The sequence below is a fragment of the Pelmatolapia mariae genome, linkage group LG2 (genome assembly GCF_036321145.2).
Source record: "Pelmatolapia mariae isolate MD_Pm_ZW linkage group LG2, Pm_UMD_F_2, whole genome shotgun sequence".
Lineage (NCBI taxonomy): Eukaryota > Metazoa > Chordata > Actinopteri > Cichliformes > Cichlidae > Pelmatolapia > Pelmatolapia mariae.
The window spans coordinates 25,959,960-25,983,515 of NC_086228.1; the positions used below are offsets into that span (position 1 = coordinate 25,959,960).

Here is a 23,556-nt window from a genome sequence, read left to right on the forward strand (position 1 = left end):
TTAGATTCATTATATACATGTATACATGTTGCCATGATGCCAGGTCTCTCTTGAAAATGAGATTTTTAATCTCAATGAGATTTTTTAACTGGATAAATAAAGGACTAATAATAAATATGTATATATATGTTGAATATGTTTGTAATGGCATCAGCCACACATAGGTAAAACAAGTCCATTCGTTCACTTTATTAGTTTGGTTTGCAGTTGCTTATTCACTAATATGATTCTTTAATCATTTTACTTAAGCCTAACACTGATATTATGAGGCACGCGCATGATAGCATTGTGTGTTTTTTCTAAAAATGTTTTCTGTTATATTAATTATGTTTCTCTTTCTTTGAGTTACCTGGTTTGGGGCGTTGGCTGTCTCCTGTCTGGGCAAAAGGTGTGGCTGAGGACTTTGAGAACAAAATGCCTGCTCAGCAGGACCAAGCACGTGCTATCAGAAACAGGGGTGTTTTAGCTTTACTTAAAGTTATTCTGTGCTTAGTTAGTGTTGGTGTTTGTTTTTGTTTCCCCCCTGTTGTGTGTAAATGGTTTGGTCAAACCACTATAAGAGCTACCCTCTTGTGTCTTTGTGATTAGGTCAGTTTGTGAGTTAAGTTGTGTCCACTTTGTTTATATAAGTTTCTGGAAATTACTTTTTGTAGAGTTATATTTAGTTGACCTCTTTTATGGGCCCACTAATTATATTTTTGAATTTTGTCTTTTTGAACGTTTTTTGAGGGTTAAAATAAAGAGAACCCATTTTGAAGACATTTTTTCCCATGTCCTCTATGCCTTGGCTGCTTGGTCCCTCACAATGTTATTTGGCAGACTTTAAGATTATGAGTTAAAATGTTATGGAATAAGTACTATTTAGTGTGTAATTATTATATTTACCAAGACTGCATACATCGGCCCAAGTGGCACCCCTAAGAGAAGAGGTCGTGGGAATTTTTGTACAGATGTTTGTTGTGCATTAGTGTGATGAAAGCTCAGACTCATGCAGTGTAACCATAGCAACCCTACCAATAATAACCATAATAGTAGCTATATTATTAATATTTCTGAAAACTGTAAATTTAGATATTTCCTCATGATGTGCATAAACCCTCATGCTCATCTGTGGACTGGATCTTCATATTTAGCTTTATGTTGCTGTTCATTTTTACCAAGTTCAGCAGATTTTTTGATTTCTCAACACGATCTGTTTTGGGGGGTTTTCAACCATTGCTCCAAAAAACTGTAAAAAAAAAAAAAAATTTAGACCATAATATATTAGCAGTAGTGCTGTAATGGACATATGTTACTATCAATATATTTTGTAAAATACAACAGGGAGACTTTACTTTGACAAAGTATGCAAATTTATAGAAAACCCTTAACATGAAACAAAGAGGACAGAACCTTCTGCCTGTTTTGCACAGACTGATACGTTTCACTATGATTCGATTAGATTTGGAAAAAAAAAAGTCAAACAAAAAAATATGAAGACAAAACACTAAAAGTGTTTGGTAAATAAAATTTGTAGCACCTAAGTTTTAGGGGAGTGTGTTGCCAGTTCAGAAACAAGACAAGCGGGCAGAGAGAGGAGGGTGAGGAAACATGCTGACACTTTGACAGAGCAGATGGAGTGATTTATAAAGAGCACTCGATGAAAGATGGGAACGATAAAATATGGAGAGAAAGAGTTGATTGAATGGAATGAATTATAGTAAGACAGTGAGTTATGAAAGAGACGTGGAGGGAGACACAAATGAAATGAAATGAAAAGAGGGATGGTGAGACGGGACGGCGGTGAAGGGGTAGGGGAGGGTAAAAGGCAGACATGGGGAAAGAGAGGGGTGAGAGTGAAGAGATTAGGTTGGGTAATCCTGGCAGGTCTAAAAGCTAAGCTTTTAAAATTTGGGTTAATACTCCTAGACCTTTGTTTTGTCCTAATGTTCCATGTGATGTGTGTGCTGGAGGGACTAAAATTATCCATCCCTTCATCTTCTCCTTTCCTTTTAGTCTCAAACTGAACATCCATCTCTCACTCAAGCATTGCAATTAGTTGTTTTGGAGGAAAACAACTGGCCTACATCTCTAATTGGACTGAGAAAGCCTTACACAGAAGCATGAAGTGGATAAGCCACCATCATCAGCTTGACCTGAATCAAAAATGCAATGAGCTCGTTGAACATCGTTTATGAAAACAATGATTTTGACCTTAGCTCTTGTGTGGCTCCTAAATTCATTAAAAACTGCTATTTTTTAACATTTTAATATTTCTTAATATAGTGAAAATCAGTTTTAATGACATCAGTTGCTTTTTATCAGCTTTCGTTCATCGTCAGTGACTTGACTGCCTCAGAGTTTTCAAAATAACCCGTCTCCTCCTGTTTTGTGTATTAATGTGTTTGTGCTGCATTTTGATTGAATATTTATCACTTTGGCTCAAACTAATCTGCACGGTTTTGTGGAGATTAAAGGTGGAATTTAATTTAAAAAATGGCGGCATATCTAAAGAATTATACAGACGTTTAATTCACTCCTGTCAAAAATACATAGTGCAAGGAAAGATGGCTCTGAGAGTGAGTTTATTTGTAGCAAAGGACAGACAGTGTTAAACTGCTCCACAAGAAAAGCAGAAAAACATTTTTAAGAAAGATCAAGGTCATAACCTTCTAAAGTAAGGTTGTAATGAGTGGACAAAGTCAGAACTGACCTGTTGTAAAGAAGGATGTCAGGCGTCCAGACCTGGTCCGAAGGAAATCGCAGGTTTTGGACACCGGGATAGTTTTCTGGATTCCAGGTCAGGTAGATGTCTGTCCAGTACTGAGACAGAAACATACATATTTATAGACTCATTCATTCAGTTATAGATTATGTGGCATTTTTATAAAATGGCATCATTACCCTCATGCACTGCTAAACCTGTAACCTGTCACAATGTAAGAAATAGAATAGCAAAAATGTAAATGGAGCAGACAAGCTACATTAAAAGTCTGTATCTTAAAATAGAAAAATTTTAAGATACAGACAGTATGGGACAGTAAACTAGTGATAAATCTTCCCTTAGCTTTTTGAAAGCTGCTCTATTTCTTTAAATTCACCTGGACTTTCGACTGTGTCATATAAACAATATATGCGGGAAAGGCAACAGGACAATGACGCAGAGACGCTGAATCTGGCTGCTTGAGCCTTATGTGTTAACAACCTATGTGTTATGTGCCATTAGAAACCTAAACATCAGGTTGCTCCAATGTTTTTTCCGAAGACTGAGAATCTGGTGCTTGGGTCCAGGCAGGCTTTCATAGGTGAGCAGGTTAAAGAAGCCAAATTGTTAGGTGTAACTGAAAAACACCTATAATGCTAATAATAGAGTGGCCGAAATGAGTCAGACTATTCCAACTTTTAGAGCATGCGCTATGTTATTTTCAGAGACAACAATTAAGCAAGTATTACAGCACATTAGGTTGATGGTCATGTGCCCCACTCAAACTTTAACTCACCAGCTGCAGCCAGGCATTCGTTATGAGCACTTGGTTCTTCTCGTCCTAAAAACAGAAGTAGAAGAAAGACAAAAAGAGAGTGAGATTTTCTTTCATATAAGAGCGAAGAACCAAAGCAATTCATATTTAATAAACTGGAAAATGCCTTTGTGATCAGCAAGTCACTGCAGCTGTTTTGCATTTCCAAAGAAGAAGCAGCCACGCTGTGTGAAATTTTCTAGAAGTCATTTTTTGCAATAAAGTGTAGCTCAGTTAAAGAGCTTCATGGTGGCACAGGACTATTTAGAACTTTCCCAAGCTTTTTTATATAACACTGTCTGTTAAACAGGGGTGATGTAATGTAAAATATCATGCTAGCTCTTGTAAAATGCTGCATGTCATGCTGAAATCAAAGAATGACAAACATTATAAAATAATGAACTTCGGAAATGTTTTTAAAGTGTACATATAGCATTTCTGGAAATGATGTTGCTCATATTCTAGCTGCAGGGTGAAAATTAGCATTTCTGCAAGCATCACTATTCCTGCTCCCTGTGCTCCCTTACTTTAAAGAAAAGGGGATATAAGTTAAATGAAATCCAAGCAGAATTCCTGCATCTTTTTAGCTTTTTGTCCTCTTTCTGAGTTTGTCAGATAAAAGGTAAATAAAAACCTTGTCTATAAACAATTTAATGAAACAATCAAAATAAAACAGAATATCCTGAAAAGCTGAATTTGCATATCTATTTGATGTCAGACAAAATTCTTGCAGCACAGTAAACAGGGCCATAATGTACAGAATGGCAATATTTAATCAAAATAAAGTATTTTATGGTCTATTATTATTATTCCAGCAAAAATCGAGCTTTGGGGGTTTCTACTGTATGTTACAGTAATAGTGTTGTATACATTTCCTAGTAATATCTTGGTGTTTCTATCAATACGTGTTTATTTGCATTTTCACGTCATGTAAAAATCAGACCAAAGCTTCAGTGAACACAATATACCAGTTGCTGTTTGAAGCACCAGCTAAGATGTTGGAGAACAGGAGCAATGCAGGTCTCAGTGGCATGAACTTGTCCAGAAGCCAAGATGAGAAATCACAAAGTTCCTTAAGACCATCGGCAAAACCCTGCTGTCAAGACTGCTCCCTTGGTTGTTGATTACAGATGAAGTCCACGTCACTCAAGTTAAAAAAAACTAGAGGATGGTCAGATTCATTATTGAAAAAGCATCAGAGACTGCCAAGAGCTTTAAGCAGCTTCTACTTATACAACAAAAATGCCCTGGAACAGCCTCTCTCAGGAATGACTTTTTAGGAAACTGATAACTTTTGAAGCAGCAGGATAGACATTATGTCCATATGAAGCAGCTCAGCAGACAAAAACTGCACTTCAGTTTGCTGACTTTGCTTGGAAGGTGTATGATGGAATAAATGGGCCTGGCCCATGCTCAAAGAGACACTTTCGACAAAATCTGAGTATCTATTAGCGAAGGATACCACTGAACTAAGAGGAGAAGATGGTGACACGCGTCAAAGTATCTCAGTAACAACATGGATCGTAGAAAGGATTGGAAATCAGACTGTTAGAGATAGGAGGAATAAATAGGATTAGCCTTTCTCTGAAAGTTGTCTGGAACAGTCAAAAAACTTTGTCAGAAAAGAAACATACTGAGGTGCAGAGAAGTTAATTGACATTCACTCTAAAAAAAAACTGAATGCCAAACACATCTTTTGTACACTCTTAACTGAAGACCCTTTATGAAGGAGAGCCAATCTGATCTGACAAATAAATGACTTGTAAGTATCTGAGTCCTCAGTTTTTACATAAATGTTTTTCAGTGATTTAAGAAACATCACCGCATATAAAGAAAAACAAAAATTAGTGTAAAAACAGACTGAAAGATGATTTTAGGACTGAAAGTTTGTTTGTTTTAGACTACAGTACTACTACAGTAAACTACTGTAAAGAACAGTAAAATTCTGAATCTGTCTGAATGTCTTCCTCAGTCTGTTAGAAGCTGTAGATCATCAGAAAAACATGTGGTTCCTTAATTATCAAATAGATTAAACAAGAACAACTGGAAACGCTTTGTCTCAGTAAAAAGGAAGACGTCCTTTTGAAAGTGCACGCTCTCACACACACAAACTGTTGCATCTGTCATTTCTGACAAATGACAGCAGACACATGGCTGTTAAATCTCAGAATCAGTGCATGTAACATGCTAACACTTCCCTAAACTGTCTCCTCTCTGTGGATGAGACTGACTGATAAATGTACACACAGCCTCTGTCGGATCTATTACGTTTTTGATTCTTTGTGATGGTTAATGAGGCTTCATTTGACAACCTGCTGCTACTCTGAGAAGATAATTTACTATTTAAAAAGTCATTAAAGTTAGTAGAAACCTGATTTTGGGGTCACAGGCCCGAGAAAAGAGGAATAAACTATAATGTTCATAAACTGCAACTGTTTAAAGTGTATTAAGCTCCCCTGTATTGAATATTATCAATACTATCAATAATATTACTTTAATATTATCAAAGTAATATTATCAATTACTTTTACCATTTTTTATTACTCTTATATAGACACATCACCAGTGGTCACTCCACTGTGTATTGGGCAGAGTTCTAGTTTAAAATTAAACCATACAGTTAGATTTGGGTTTGGTTAGATTTACGCACCAGAACAACTTGGTCGAGGGTAAGACAAACCACAAGTTGAGTTTAAACACGACCATTAACAAGGAAAACAGTCTTACCACAAAGTTTAGGAGGGCACCTATTGGCCAAATGGGACACATTACAGCTGGTAACAGCCATTCAGTGTGCTAATAAACAAGAATTGTATGAGCAATCTCACACAAACTCAAAATCACGATCAGGAAAGGAGATTCTAAACAATCTCTTAAATATACTCCAGACAACATAAGAAACTGTGGTTGAGAAAATCACAGGGCTTTTGAGGCACGGTAAAAAACTACAATTGAGCTGCAAGAAGGAGCTGCAAAAATTAAAAAAATACAATGTAATCTACTTTTGGCTCCTCCCTTGCGGCAAGTGGTCACCACAGTGGGCCTCACTCTAATCAGTGACTTTTCACTTGCCAAGCAAATAAGTAAACTACTACACATTAGAGCCACCTTAAAATGAAAATAAATAGAATAAAATAGAGCTTTTAAAATTGTTTCATTAACCCAAATCTAGTGTTTGATTCATTAATCATTTCATGGATACCCACATTACAGCTTCAAACAGACACAACAAGAACACATTTGCATATATACTTGCCTGTATTGTGTAATATTTAATGTCACCTGGAAAATTAGCGCAAACCTTAAAGCCACAACTCTTACACGGAAAAGTCTCCATGAATGTGACACTCAGCTAAATACAAAAATGTCAAAGTTAAAGTAACTAAAATCCTCTTCAGGTTTTCATAAAATTACACCTAGAAAACTTCATATTTTTCCACACACTCTTTATTTTAAAATGACCAAACTAGATACCATGCCACACACACACACACACATCCAGTTTTCTCACCACATCTATGATCTGCAGAAGTGTGAGGCCCAGCTCCACCAGGATGGGAGCTGAGTCATTGACCACAGGTCTCTCTAATCGATTGTAGTTAGCCAGCAGCTCCTTGTACAGTCTTCTCTGGTACTCGCCCTGCAAGGACCCTGGAGGACAAAGGCAACAGGAAAAGTGGTTTGTGTTGAATACATATTAAACCCAAAGCGCTGTCTGCTGCATTTAAAAAATACTCAAAACAACAAAAAAAACAACATATAAGCATGGAGGCTCTGTGAGAAGGAAAGCAAGTAAGGAGGTCTATGAGATGTTTTTTACACCTAAGCACCAATAGTTTGCATAAATGCTCCACTCCTTACATGCCCTCCACTCACTATAAATAGTTTCTGAAGGTCAGCATGTGATGGATAGGGTGTGTTTTGCATTTTAAGCCATAAATCTAGTGGTAGAATAACAATGTTATGGAGAAAGACGGTTTTTTTAAACCCCATCAGTATTTTGGCTTGGACTATCCAATTTCTTGGAACATATTCTGTGGTGCATTTGGGCTGAATTCCTAATCCAAAAAGTATCTTTAAAGGTCTTGAGAACCTTTTACCCTTCATTTGCTGGCACCACTGCCATACTGCCTCATTCTAGAGGCTTTTGATTTCTATAGTTTATCCTGTGAGCTTATTTCGAATGTATAAGAAGAAGGTGTGTATGTTGAGCCATGAGTTTTGATGAATAATGAACAAATAAACAAGTGCTGACATCTGCATATACATCTGCTGACTGTAACACAAAGAGAGGGTGGCAGGACTGTGAGTTTGGGGGTCTCAAGGATTAAGGTGATTAGGTTGATGTGTTTGTTGGCCCAGCTTTCATCACCATTATTGATTCAAATGCCCCATACATGTTTAGCACAAGAACAACCTCACTTTTCACATCAGGACACTTTGTTAACCTTGAAGTCACTGTTCTGACTAGCTGCAGGATGATACTCTATTTGGCCTTAAAATGTAAAAAAAAATAAAATAAATTAAAAATTTGATTTTCTGCCTTTATTATTAAACAGCTGGAATTAAAGTATCAAAAATGACTTAAAATGACATCATGTGCATGTCCAATAACTTGATTCAATATAGCTTTAATTCTCTACAAACGTGAGCATCTGAGGGTTGGTGTAGATGAATGTCTTACTGATATTGGATTCCAGCTACAATGAAAAACATAAGTTGAAGTTGTGATATACACCCACTGGTTCCTTCATTCAACATCTTGCTGTGAAGTTGGACCCCCTCTTGCTTTCAGAATTGCATTAATTATTTGTGGCATAGATTCAACAAGTTGCTGGAGACTTTCATCCACATTGACGCGATAGCATCGCAGAGCTGTGGCAGATTTACTGGCTATTGGATTCAAATTTGGTGGCTGTAGAGGCCATTTGAGTACAGCAAACTAATTTTTATGTTCAAGAAAGCAGTTTGAGATTATCTGAGTTTTATGCCATGGTGCATTATTGTTTAAACACCAGGGTATGCTTTTCTGTTGTTAATGCCAAATTCTCACCCTACGATGTGAATGTCATAGAAGAAAACATGACACATAAAACCAGACAATAGTTTTCCAGTTTTCTTCTAATGCCCAGTTTTGATGAGCCTCTGTCATCAACAAGGCATTTTTTCCGATGAACTCCTCCTCTCTGGAAATTTTTTCTTTTTTGCACCATTCTCTTTAAAACTGAAAAATGGATACTGAAAGTTATTACCATGTGATTGGCTAATTAGATATATGCATTAAGTAGAAGCTGAACAAGTGTACCTAAACCGGTCTTTCAGTCTGAGTCATTAGCCATTTCCGGGTCCAAACTCTGCTTAAGGTCCCAAAGTCAAACGAACACTGCGGCATCACTGAGAGCTAAAAAAACTGCCTAAATTCTTTCATCTTTAATAAAATGATCAGTGTGGCTGCTCTACCAGGTGTAACAAAGAAGTTTAAAATCCAGGCATCCATGAAAACAGAATTTATTAAATTTCACTGAGTTAGAAGTTAGCAGAAAGTTAGCTTGCTAGTTTCCCACCTAAACATGATATACCATGTTCTGACTGAGGAATTTCTGAAAAAATTAAAACATATTGCTCTGCTATCACTTCTGACATAAATGAAGACAGGAAACTAAACAGTAGTGACGTTTGAAGGGTTACTGATGTTGGGCTAGCTGGTATATGATGATGTGCTACATGGTGACCGGCGACCTGTCCAGGGTGTAGACTGCCTCTCGCCCTAAGACAGCTGGGATAGGCTCCAGCACCCCCTGCGACCCTGAAAAGGCTCAGCGGAAGCGAATGGATGGATGGACGGATGGATGGACGGATGGATGGATTGCATTTTTTATCTTTGTTATTTTTTGACAGTTTGTTTAAAGGATTTCGTAGAACCAATAAGTTTTGGGAATCACAACAATCTCAAAACATGCTCAACAGCACACAGGTCATTAAATCCACACATTTTTTTCTAGATACCAAAGTGCTACACTTCCCATGCATATAGATACTGTAATGCAAACAGTAAAAGGACTCCCTCATATTAACATTCAGAGGGCAGTCAACACTGAATTGCTGGATGGAGTAATCCAGTGAAACAGAACAAATACATCAGAGACAGGTATGTAGTATGAATGGGAAAAAGGAGAAGGGATTACTGACACAGCCCTGCAAAGCTGTGAAGATGATAGAAGCATGCCTTTGGCTTAGCATGCTGCTGATTGGCCCATTAGGACTGTAATGAGAAGAATTATAGGAGGACGGAGCCTTAGGTCAAGAACAAGAAGCTGCTCAGCACAGCAGATGCCCTCTGACTGCTCCTAAGACGCCTCACACTCTCAGACTTTATGCACCCGTCCACCCGAGGCCCAGTACCTTCTGCTCAAGTGGGATTGATAAATAAATGTTTTTCCTACATAAACATTTAAACTCATTAATAGCCGCACACATGCATGGTGAACCATTATTCACCATTTGTACCATTTGTTTTCCTTTCTTTTTAAAGACGTGTTGGAATGGACTATGAGTATGTTAAAAGTTGGCTTCTTCTGCAAGGTCAAAAAGACATTTTAAAGAAATCACAGCACAACAAAGTTATAAATATATCGATATACGCTCAATAAAATTTGCATGCACACATTCACAATGACTCAAACACAGCCTCGTCTGCAGCTGTTATCCGGCCAATCTCCCTCCTCTGTCACTTTTATGTGTTATTACTGTGAAATGTGAACAGAGGGCCAAACAAACATAACTAAACCAATCAAAAAGATTTGAAACCTCAGTCTCTGTTGCTGCTTGTCTCATAAAACCAAGTTTATAAGGAATGAAATAATCAAGTCAAATAAACCACTGCCAACTTTAATTCACATACAACCGTGTGCAGCGTACATTAGGGAGGAAGGGGTAGGTTCATACCTTTTGTTTTGTTTTTTTTTCTTTTTAATCATCTCACTAATGAAGATTATATGAGTAGATGCAATGAAGGCATCATTTCCACCAACACAGCGAGAGGCGTCATCAAAACAAAACAAAAATAACGCGTCCAGCAGAGGGAATGAAAGAAGGAAGTGAAGGGAGCAGTGGGAGCTATGTTTCTTAATCACCTTCACTATTTATCTCAATGTTTTCCAAATCTGCTCTATTGTTTAAATAAGTGTAATAGAAAACTGTCTAGAAAGATAATCCTCAAAGAAATAAAATTATTTTTTTCCTTTTTTAGTCAAATATGTTTTCTTAACTTTTTTTGTTTGAATTTGACTTAGATTGAATTAGATTATTGTTAATGTTGCTTTCTTTTTGAAATAAAAAAGTGAGGGTGACACACTTTTAATTAGGAACTTGTATGAGTGTGGCTCACTAACACAGATGCTAATTATTTTCTAGACTCGGATTATGATGGATTTGGTTTCTCACTCAAGTCTTACCAAGGTCAGTACACTATAGGTTAATATATTAAAGAGAGAAAAAAATATATAGAAAATATATGACATATATTTATTGTATTAATTTGTGATTTCCACGTGGTAATATGTTTCTGTGGCGGAAATATGAAAGATTACCGTGCATAAGGCAGTTTTAGAAGGTATTAAAAGCATTCATTTTATACTCAGAATATGTGTAGACCTTGCTGGTCAAACAAGAGAGGTCAATCAAATATTTTCAGTACTAAAAATATTATATAAATAGTTTGAGAGGTTTGACCTTTAAAGTTATATCTCAGTCACCTTTACACAAAGTTCATTTCAATTCCAAATGACTCCATTTACACCACTAAACTAAACCAAGGAAAAATATTTTTTAAAAAACCAAACAAAAACAAATGACTTTTAACACATATATCTCGTTCTACGAGTCTTCTTAGCAATTTGCAAAGTTGGGAAAAATATGAAAAATGTTTTAATGGTGATCCATGATAGGTCAACTGATATAGACCCTCAGTTGGAGGACTTTCTTGGCACTTTATTCACCCATTTGGGCAAATGTGTTCCTGTTGCAGGGAAATAAGTGTGTTCTACGTGGGTTAATTTCTTTAATAATAGAAATAAATTGTAATACTGCAAAATACCACTAAATACTATTACTGAATGGGGTCCTACTTTAATAATGAAGTTCTATTGCCTGTACACTGTACAAATATATGCAAATACATACAGATTTTTACAGAGTACTGACAAAACAACATTGGGTTCATAGTATTTACTTCCTTGCTCTCTTTCTAAAAATGTATATATATAAAAGAGCATCACTGTGTGTGTATAACATTCACATATCTATCTTGCATACAGCTGATTTAGAATCACCAATTAACCTAGTGGGAAAACCCACACAGTAACAGGGAGAACATACAAGCACCACATAAAAACGATCTCACAGCCATCTTGCTGTGACATGCCTGCGCTAACCACCATTGCACCAGCAGAAGACCAGCAGGCGGTTTGTGGTTGTTGGGAAGAGAAAATCCTTGTTCTACTCCAATTCACTAGTATGTTACTTAAGGCCCCCAAAAATCTCTGCTGGGTTTTTTTAGGGGGGACTTAAGGATTGAATGCTGGTGTTATTAATAGAAGAGCCACAAACATCTGCTCTCAGAGGTTGAGAGTACTTTCCCTAACTGCAGTACATGAATAACTTGCCAGTTAAAAATTTACATTTTTATTAATGCATTCACTTTTGACCAAGGGGGTATTTGTTGAAACTAAGCTACATCATTAACATATTTCATTTTAACGTATTATGTCTTTTATACTATGCATGTTATCCCTGCTAAACTCAGGCTAATGTTATACAACAACTGCCTTCAATGCTCAGTCACTCTAACCCCATATAGATCACTACAGGAAATGATCAGCCTATGAAAAGGTCACAAAATTATTGATTATTAGCTAAACGTTACGACAGAGAATCTGTTCATTATTTATATGTACATTTAAAAAGTGAAGGTCAGACGATTTATAGATATTAGCAGAGGAGGTCAGGAGACAATTGTCTCAGTCTCAGGAACCAAACTTTGAGTCTATACTGTCACTGGAACAAGTAGTGACTATCTCTGCCTCCTTCAGAAAGCTCACAAACACTGGTAGGCCACATACTGTTGCAAATAAATGCACTTAATTGTGGATTACTGTGGATGAAAGCATTTTTCAGGGTTCTGTTTGAGTTAAATTTATTGTTTATGTGAGAGAAAATTCAGGAATTGTCAGAAGGACGTCTACTTTACTTCAAACAAAATATTTAAGCAGCCAAGTTTTGAACAAAGAAACATTTTCTTCAAGTTTAACCAAATCCTCTTTTCAGCAGACTTCTGCTGTTAATACTTCTCAATTAAACATAAAACTTCATTTTATTTGGTGAGCTAACTGCAGCTAGTATGAAGAAAGGGGACCCTACCACATCAGAAGAACCTGGACTTTTCCCAGAGAGCAATTACAGAAGTGAGTGAGAACAAGAAAGAAAGTGGGAGAAAAGCTGTGTTGTCATGCTCAGCCCCATTGAGCCTGCTGCAGCCCATTGTAGTTCTATATTTTAGCCTTTCTCCCTCCCAGTTAATGACGTTCGGTTTCATCCCATGGCTCTGATGACCTGCTTACCCTGTGTCAGTATCTTTATACTGTGAAACACTGAGGCATCCAGCAGGAGATTGCTACTGACTCACTTTATACAAACAACAACAATAAAAGAATATGCGACTGTAAATTTTAGGAAAAAGAGGCTAAATTCTGTTAAAAAAAACAAAAAAAAACAGCTACCTCTGAGTCAAGAACAAACACCAGGCAATGTGTTGTTGATGTCACTACAAGTCTCATCCTCACTTCCACATTAGACACAGATTCCACAGAAACAGGTGATTTGTTTTTAACTCAGTACACTCACAGGCTCACAATAATGTGTCCACATTACAATTCATAATGATTTGGCACTCTGAGCTTACCTCTAGGTGTCTGCATGCATTTAGTTCTAATAAGGACAGCCAGCCTGCTCCTGGTCACTTCAGGGCACCAGCACCCACAGGGGGAAAGTTTAATGCATTTCACATATTCAAATGGTCTACTACTACAGACCATGCCAATTGTATTTGTTTGGATTTCCTTGACATGAAATTCATTAGAAGAATATTGGATGTGAGCTCTAGCTCACAGATGACTGTGGAACTGAATGGAGAGGAAATTAAAAATGTGAGACCCATGGAGATGTGAATTTGGTATGAATATCATTATGCTTTTAATGTTTTTAGCTCTGTGCTGATAAGACAACCTGTCCAGAAATGTGTCACTTGTCTCTCAATCAGTCTGTGTTGATGTTGTATGCGAGCAAAAATTTAGAGCTCTTTAAATACTAAAGAAATTAATAATGATATTGGTGCTTTGTGGGTTGGACTCTTTTATACATAGTCTAAACAAACACCTTGGTCTTTCCACCACCTCCACCTAGCTGTAGCTTGCTCATTTTCCAGTGCAATTTTTACTTCCTTCACCTCCAACAAATTAGACATTGCTCTATAAACTAAAAAGTATCACTATAAGATACCAGATTTTAAATTTTGTAAAACTAGGTAATAGAAAGGCAACTTTCCTAATATCATTAATGCTAAAAGACTTAATCGATGTTATGAGAACTTGTCTGAGGGCTTAAATGTAACAGATATTTGTTCCTATGTGATCAGTGAAGCTCAAATTATTAGTTATCTACGATATCTAAATTATGTGTTGTAAACAAATGACACTGACTTAGCTGAAAATGGACGGATGGATGGATGGATTGATGTTGATTATTTCCACAAATATAAATTATCTGAAGCACTTTTGAATGTCAAGAGCAAATCTTTACAAGAAAATGAGAAGTATATTCTCCCCTTTCTATCCTTTTGCTCTTATTTACAGAGAATGAGATGGCACACACAAAACTATGAACAAAACCGTCCAAATCAGTACTGTCACCTATAATATATTTCCAATCAGCTGCAAACAAATAGCAGAGTCGTTTGAGGTCGAGGTTATGTGAGGCCAAACAAACAGGCAGAAGGTGACCATCGTTAAGTGATTGTGATTTTGGGGTGGCATTTAAGCACATTAATCTTCTCTCTTTCTGTAACACACTCATGCTCACAAATTAATATAGACTGAGAAATTCAGCTATTTGATTCTGTCCAATTTGAGTATTTTTACTAGGTCAGTGTGTTCAGATGAGGCTTCTAAACAGGCTCATCAGACAGTCTATTCACACACAAACAGCCTGAGGGACTCATTCTCTTTCTCGCTGTCACACATACCTCTTAGACAAACACCCAAACAACAGGATTGCTATTTTAAGCAGAGTACTAAATGACCAGCTCTTAAATCAGGGCCCCTGTTGAGGCCAGGTAAACCTATCCACGCTGAGCTGCTTTCCATTGTGCAGCGATGATAATGGCTTTGTTTCTCAGTCCATTTTTTTCCCTTTGTCAAGATAATCTGCCACAATCATGAATATTAGGTAATCTATTGTGTAGATTACCTATACAGTTAAAAGTGATTTAATTACTCTTATGCTTTGGGCAAATCTAAAATATTATGTCACTAAACTTGCAATATTGACATAGGGCTGAGTAACTTCAGTTGTTTTCACACATGCACAGCAGCCCTCGACCTTTTTCCAGCTCAGCTGCAGGTAAGAAAGCAAATATCAGACACTGGATCGCATTAAATTGTCTTTAACCTGCCATCTCCATAGCAGAAAGAACTAAGACAACACCCTTACCAAAATCAAACTGAGTGTTTCCTGCAGTGAAAACACATCTACAGCAGACCTACCTGCTATTTACTGCACGTGAATAAAGGACTTCAGGCCTGTTTGAAATTCATGTCTGAAAATTGCTAACTAACTTGAAGTTATTGGATTGATTAGTTGAGTGAAAACTAATCAATGGGAATTCTGATATTTAACAGATAAGTGGTAACAAATGGGACAGAAATGGTGTGTTTATTATTCTTGGTGTGCCTGTGCTATGTCATTGTATCAGCCCCGAGGTTCTGAGGACATGTGCTAGCCGGCTGTCTGTGAGTCACATTTTACAACCTAAATCTGAAACTGAAGATGATACTGGTGCTGTGGAAAACATTGCATCTGGTTCTTATACTAAACAGATGACACCATCAGAGCATATTGACTATTGACCAGTTACTGTTGCACTGGAAAGACTGGTTCCCAGATCTGGGTGCAATGATGCAATCATATCCATGCTGCAGAGAGTTTAACCCCATCGAGGGGCTGCATAGTGGAGGATGCAGGCCCCTGTGGCGCTCCACTGTGCTGTCTCCATTTATGTTTACTATCCATACCTCAGACGTTCAGGACTTTTAGACCTTTTACTTAAGCAAAAGGTTGAAATACTTGTGCCACTCCATCCCTTCCTCATCTGCACATACCTCTGCCTATACCCTGAGACAGTGACACCCATCATCAGCCTTCAAATGTATGACAGTAGTGAGATGATGCAGCAAATTTGCATCTCAAGAACATTAATCAATTTAAAAGGACTCAAAAGGCATTATCTCCTAATGTCAAAAATGTCTTCAGTATAATATATAATCCATAAGTGATGGAGCAATTGCTATAGATGTTTTTTTCCTGCAGCTGGAGTGTAACAGTCTTCATAAACTGTTTTTCACATCAGTGATCTTGCTCCTAGACAGACATTGTTCACAGTTAACCCGGGGACTCTGGTATAGCTGGGACCCCCGAGGTTCTAAATGATGTAACTTTAATCCTGGTGAATAAACAGCAACACTACAAAGCTGTTGTAACAAAAGGCTCGGGAAGATTAAAATATAAATAAAAGGCTTTAAAGACATTCACTTTAGTGTGACTCAACATTAATTTACATGCAGCCAGCAGGTTCTTTCTTTTGAGGTTTGTCCCTAAGAGAAAAGCATAAAACATACAAATAAAATAACTCTACACAAGAAACAGATCTATTATTATTTACCGTAATTTTGTTTCACACAACAAACTTGGCAAATCTCATAAAACCTGATGCAAAAAGCCAGATCTATTATCCAGTCTGGAACACAAAAAGGCTCTGAACCCACAGTGCCCTGGGACCAGAGTGATGAATCTGGCAAGGACTATGCTGCACAAAGGAGCTGCTAACAGAATGCCACTCCCTGAGGGCCCGGAGAGTCGACATCACAACAAATGCTACACATCTAGATCCTTTCTCATGCAAATATATCACATTAGTGCACTGTATTTATGAGTGTTTGCAGAAGAAACAAATATGGAAAGATTTCCACTATTGAATGAATGTGCAATATATCTGATGCTAAACTCACACCATGCATGTTTTTAGTCCAAAGATGATACATTTGCTGAATATAAATCAAATCTGCTGGCAGCTGAAAAATAAACATACCAAATCAGAATGTAAACACAGGCTAGAGTCCAAACTATAACACATTCCTTGTTTGCAGTTAGGCGTAACATATAAACATTTAACAAATACTGTATATTTTGCTTAAATAAACTGGGATGTAACGTAACTGGGTCTTTTTGAAGCAGTATCAATAGACGGACTTCTCAGCTATGAAACATACTGATATTGTTAAGATGCAGTCTGTCCTGCAGATATCAACAAATTATATGTGTGACACAAAATTATACTGCTGCAACATTGGTAATGAATGCGTAACATCAATATAGGCAGGATGATAGGCATACCTTGTGTGATCTTACCCACTGGTTTTTTCCATTTTAAAGGTTAATTAGCTTTTTAAATCCAGAAGTCAAGACTAAAAGATGGAAGGTGACTGCACAATTAATCAAATTTTAATCTCAATCACAATTTCAACTTCCTGCAGTTTTAAATGAACGTGATTGACTGATAATGAAAATGTGTGCTACAGCTAGACACGAAGTAAAAGCAAATCAAGCTCTCCCTGACAGCGTGCCTGCATGTGCCAATCACAGCTGTTCCCGGCACCACAGAGCCTGAAATTTCCTGAATTCACTTGACTGCAGTGATATACTACATATAACAGAACGTCAAAAACAAAAATCAAATGTCTGGCACAGCCGAAGGCAAAGATTTTGATCCTAGAGGCAGATCATTACCCGTAGTTTGGATATAATTCAGATTTAGGGCCAGTGATGTCAACCTAGAACAAATCATATGCAAAGAATGCTGTAGAGTTGTGTCTGTGTCACAAAACAACACAAATAACCTCTTCTGCCACCTGAAAACACAGCAAATGACAGTATATTGAATGCAGGAAGCCAAAGAGAAACAATGCAGTGGTTGCTAATGTGAATTGTCCAATGTCACTTCAGATGTCCAAGATAAGTGACCAAAAAATACAGTGAGTAAGGAAGGTTTCATGAAAATGGTCAACATACTAGTAAAAAAGACGTTATCGCCTCGCACAGTTATTTTTCAAAACAATAAAAGCTGCACTATATGCAGATCATTGCAGGGGAAACCGATTTTCACAGATTCAAACAAATAAAGTTTAAGACTTTATAGTTTGCTTCTAGGAGATGGAATTAGATCAGGACAACACACCTTGTTTTACACCACAAACTCCTACAATTAACAGTTTGTCAATTTTAAAGTACTTATACAGTACTTAAAATCTTCTTTTTTACTCTAAATAAAACAATAATAGAAAGGTGAACAGCATAGATATGTATCTCTTTTGTAGACTGTGGCCAACACTGTACAGTGACAGTGTGGAGAAATAATAGAATCCAGACACTATAGTGACAGAAACAAGAAATAGATAGCAACATACTCCAGGGATGAAACAGTGTTGAACAGTATTGAATGGCACATTTCATTATATGCTAATTCAATGTGCTTAACCCAGAAGATAAAAACATAAAAACGTGTATGGTGTAGGTTTACAATAAGGCAGTAAAAGTAACAAATTCAAATAAAACACGACAAACAAAAAAACACCTATTGAGTGTAAGGCTGTCTGAATAAAAAGGTTTAGAGGTTGTATTTGAATTTACACACACATATAATAATATCTCAGGTCAGCAGACAGCTCCTTCCAAAGAACAGAACCACAATAACTGAAAGCACCCTCAGCACAGTGAGACTGATCCTGTCATCTCAGTCTGACGACCTGAGAGTTCTGACTGGTTAATAAACAGTGAGCAAGTCAGAGATATAGTGTGGGACCTAACCATTGAGAGCTTTGTGATATAATAGGCTTAATCCTTGAAAGGATTTTAAAGGTAATTCTATATTGCACTTGGAGTCAGTGAAGTGACTTCAGTACTGTGGTAATATGGTCAGATTTCTGCATACTGTGATTGTTTATGACAGTACCAAGTGGGATCATGCAAATTTTAAAGAGTAATGGACCAAGGGCAGTGCCTTGAGGAACCCCTGATTTAGGTTTTAGGCAGATCTAAAACTGCTAATTAAAACAAAAACTTCCACCCACCAGATATGAAGATATGATCCAGATATGAATCAATCAAGAATCTGACCTGTTTAACCAACTATGTCATGAAGCAGTGTGGGATCATCTTGACAGAGGACAGAGCAAAAGGAAACCAACATCCAAAGAGCTTTTCTATGTCCTTGAAGAGTCCTGGAGAACTATTCCTGAGGACTACTTAAAGAAATTACCTAAAGCTTTCAGACTGTGTTGAAGAATGAAGATAATCACACCAAATATTGGCTTTCAAGTTTGTTAAAATTGTGTAAATTATGTTTTCACCTTATGCAGCTGTGGCTACGATGTAGCCATCACCAGTGTGTGAATGTGTGTGTGAATGGGTGGATGACTGAATGTAGTGTAAAGTGCTTTGGGGTCCTTAGGGACTAAGTAAAGCGCTATACAAATACAGGCCATTTACCATTTAGTGTATTTTCACATATGACTCTACATGTTTCAGCAAGACGCTGGACATCTTTCCCATTTTCTAACAACACATTAAAGAATGAGGGGTGGCTCAAGACTTTTGCACAGTGCTTTTTTGTGTGATTCTGTTTATAAGAATCTGCATGATTCTTATAAACAGTGTGTTGCGCTCTGCCTCCAACACCAGGCAAGTGTGCATTCATGTAAATTGAGGACATATCTACACTGGCATGGTCTAGCAGCTCATTATTTTACTATCAGTCCTTTGGCAAGGAAACGTATCAGTCAGGGGAGGTCAGCAGTGAAGCATCCAGATGTTCAGCAGCTCTAAACCTACATTTGAACCCAGGTGACTAGCCTATTACCTAACCTGATTCAAAATGCAGCTGGGGAGACTGGAAGAACATGAGACTCTGGTAAATTAGTTGATTTGAGTTAAGCAGGAACTACAAAAAGAATCCAGGGAGAAAAAAATAACTTGTGCTAGATGGAGGTGTAAAAGATGAATGAAAATCAGTCCATCACAGAGCCTTTAAAATCCTGGATTCCTTTACATTTCATCATATTCCTGATCATGCTTAAAGGACTTAAATTAGGGTCTCTGAACCTGCAAACTTCAATAAAACACAAAATATTTTAGTGAGGCAGTAAGCCTATCACATAAAATAGTGTAAATAAATCCCTAATAATAGGGTGAAACTAGAGAAATGACCTAGAGCTAAAAAATGATGCAAGTAAAGGAGACCGTTAGGATGGAGATAAAACAGAAAACTGTAATTAATATAATAGATTTAACCATCCACATATTCTGTTGCTAACTAGTAATGCTTGTCACTTCTCTGTGCAGAGCAAGCACACACACTATAACCATTCTGTTTGTGGGATGTTTAAATCAACTGATGAACCATGAACTCATCCATTAACACATCATTTCCAGCATTGTGTGACTGGCTAGAGTAGCGAGCATAATCGTGTATGATGCAGTTTGTTAATGGACCTCTAGATAGATGAATTTATAGAGGAGAGATTTACAATCTACGGCTTCCTAACGCCACTGTAATCCTAATCCAGGAGCTAAGACCTCTGAAGTGCTGCACTGAGTCTGTGACCACCACATCTCGTATACACTGACCACAACCCACATGCTTTTACAGATTTGGAAACAAAAATCCTTCAACACCTACATGGTTAATGCAAAATAAAAATGTTTTAGGTATACTTTTAAACATTTGAGTTAACTTAATAGCAGAACAACCTGTTAACCATTTCTGCACAACATACTGTGTTATAAAGGTTTGAGTAATCACAGACTTCCAAGGATGGTAAAGGATGGGAAAATAATTTGAGGAGAGCTTTAAATCTTTATTCACGTGCTGGCTGAGTGTGGGCTACAAATAAAGATAACCAAAACTAGAAAACGTTAAAGATCTTTACAACATCAGTTTTTTCGGGTCACTGCTCTGTTTTGTTTGACTGAGTAGAGTGGAGGAAACTACCATAAGAACCTCTACATCCCTGTTTTCAATTGAAATCAACCTTAATTGATTATTTAATCCAAAGTAATCATTAATATTTTCTCATTAAGTATAAAACTCTACTATATTATTTTACTAAACATATAAACAGTTTTTATAGAATATTAACATTTATAAATATTCTTCACACACATACAAGTACACACATAAATTTCTCCCACCACTACCACCCTAGCTAGCCATTCTAGACATTAACAATTTAAGAGTGTGGACTTTGCATGTTGTTCCCGTGTTTACATGAGTTCTCTCCAGGTACTCAGGCTTCTTCCCACAATCCAAAGGCATGCAATTAGTGGGGTAAGGTTAATTGATAATTCTAAATTGCCCATAGGTGTGAATGTGAGTGTGAATGGTTGTGTTAGCCCTGCGATAGATTGGTGACCTATCCAAGGTGTACCCTGCTGCCAAAACAGAATAGAAGGGATGGATGGATGGATGCTACAAATACAACTCTATGGTCAACCAGTATTTGATTTTGAAAACACTAGAAGACTAGAAACACTTGGTAGAAGACTAGTTCAGGTTGTTCTTTTTTTTTGCTTTGTCTTGTTTTCTCCCTGCTATTTTAAATAAAAACATCTGATTCTGAGTCAGATGTATGCAGTGAGGCTGTTGTTTCAGTAGGATGCCATTGGTGTAGTCAGAGTAGTGTGTGTGTATGTGGGTGGGTGTATGTGTGTGTGGGGGGGTGGTTGGGGGAGGTTACAGTCTTTATATTGGACCCCTGTGAGTCCAAGTATGTTTTCTGGATGTGCCAGTTTACTTCCTGAAGTACTTTAATGGATTAATTGTTTTCCCTCTGTCCCCTTTAACATGGAGAGAGGTAATACCCTTTACTTGGCATGGGGCTCATCGCTTTTGCTTCATCAGTTATGATGCCCTGTTTGAACAGCGTGCTGTGGAGTCGTGTCTGTGCTTGATTTTTGGTAGCCACTTAAAAGACAGTAAAACAGTAAAACATCAATGGGTGAAACAAACCGTATCCATTCTGTTGCGCTTCCCTTCATTTTTTGTTTCATGTCCACATATGTATCTCAAATTTTCAACCTCAACCTCAATAAAGCAAAACTAAGCTTCCAAGGCAGTTAAGTTTTTACTCTTGCTTCTTGTAAAACAACAAAAAAGAAAGAGGTAAACCACACAATTCTGAGAAGTCATTACATGCTAACCCTGTTCAAGGATAACTAGCATGCTATTACCAATACATGCCAACAGCCATATGTGACATGTGTTAGAATGTCTTATCACTTGATTTGACCTTGTCTCCTGGTCTTGCCTCCCTTCTGACTGATGAAGTGGAAGGTGGCAGGTTCGGGTTCGCGGTGGACATATGTCTATGCATAAAGCAGTGCTTTGGAAAGCAGATTCAGCAAAACCACTGAGTTAAGTAACCAACCCAGATGTTAGATGATGATGCTGATGATGGGATGGGGCTTAGCAATGCATTATAGAGTCATGCATGCACATCATCATCATTCAACGAAGCAAACATTAATGTAGAGAGTAATGCATACATATGCTCAGTGTTTAAAAATAACCCTTTGCGTCTTTGACTTGTTTTTTAGTCTGGATTCTGGGTAGAAAATTCAAAGATTTATAGCTAATTAGCCTCTGAAAGATTCAGCAGCCAGTGTTATTCAGCAGGTTTAAGGTGACTGCTAAACAAAAAACCGTGACCAAGTCCTGTACTGTGAGGTCTTAAGTAAAAAATTCCACATTATATCCAGATATGAAATTATCTAAACGTACTCTGGTTTGTTTATGTCAGACGATTTAAAATTATCCTATCAATTTTGATTTTTTTAATGTCAAAAAACTTTCCGAAAATGCCGAAAAGATTTCCTACTAGTTGTTTGAGGACGTAAACTCAGGTCTAAATTATCATCCTCCTCAAAAAAACAAAAACAAAAATCGTTTTCAAGTCGGTACCCTTCATTAGATCATCTGTATTAACTGGGGGGAAAGAACAACTTTGCCCCAAAACCTACCTCTGAAAAGCATTGCGATCCAAATATAAAATCCAAGCGAACACGGTTTCCAAAACTTGTGGCACTGCATGCTGGCACCGTCCAGTGAACTCCAACGGTTGTGTCGGCTAGACGGGGACTCTGATCCGGCTCGGCGGTGGAATGAACATGAGGCTGGGGGAAACGAAGGGACCGGGACGGTGTGAGAGATTTGCAAAAAGAAAAGAAAAAAAAGACTGACAGACAGGAGTGCGGAGTTCAGATTGGCGCGTTCACGCTGCTTCAGTCTCCCTCACACGCACACGCACACAACACAACGCTGCACAGTGCACCTCCTTCCCAGCCTGAGTGCGCATCACAGGTAACACAACAGGATACAGTAAAGCCTCTGTCACGGGAGTGTGAGCACAGATGAGGCTGATGAGATGCTTGTAACCCAGTAATTGTGTGCTAACCCTGAAAACTAGCTCACATTTGAATGTTAAATCCTACAACATGCTCACGAGACACTGACTAAAGATTACATTAGTGTCTACTTGAACTCAACTAGTCTAATCAAATAAAGGCGCGTGTGCGTGCCGCCCACTTATATTGCTCACATTCTGGGGGTGATAATGTTAGTGTTTGACCTCAGGCAATGATGTAACGAAACCCTGAATGTAAAGCCCCCTGAAGTGAT

General features: G+C 37.5%; 1 protein-coding gene across 1 annotated transcript in view; it reads right to left on the minus strand.

The window, feature by feature from the left end:
* LOC134644025 (neuronal acetylcholine receptor subunit alpha-7-like) overlaps positions 1-23,302 on the minus strand; it is a 41,561-nt gene extending 18,259 nt beyond the window's left edge. Inside the window, exons 1-4 of the mRNA XM_063496665.1 lie at positions 22,899-23,302; positions 7,009-7,148; positions 3,480-3,524; positions 2,693-2,802 (exon numbers count right to left, since the gene is read on the minus strand). Of these exons, the coding sequence (XP_063352735.1) occupies positions 2,693-2,802; positions 3,480-3,524; positions 7,009-7,148; positions 22,899-22,968 (365 nt within the window). The 5' untranslated portion in view covers positions 22,969-23,302. The remainder of the gene's footprint in view (positions 1-2,692; positions 2,803-3,479; positions 3,525-7,008; positions 7,149-22,898) is intronic.
* Positions 23,303-23,556: the final 254 nt, after the last annotated feature.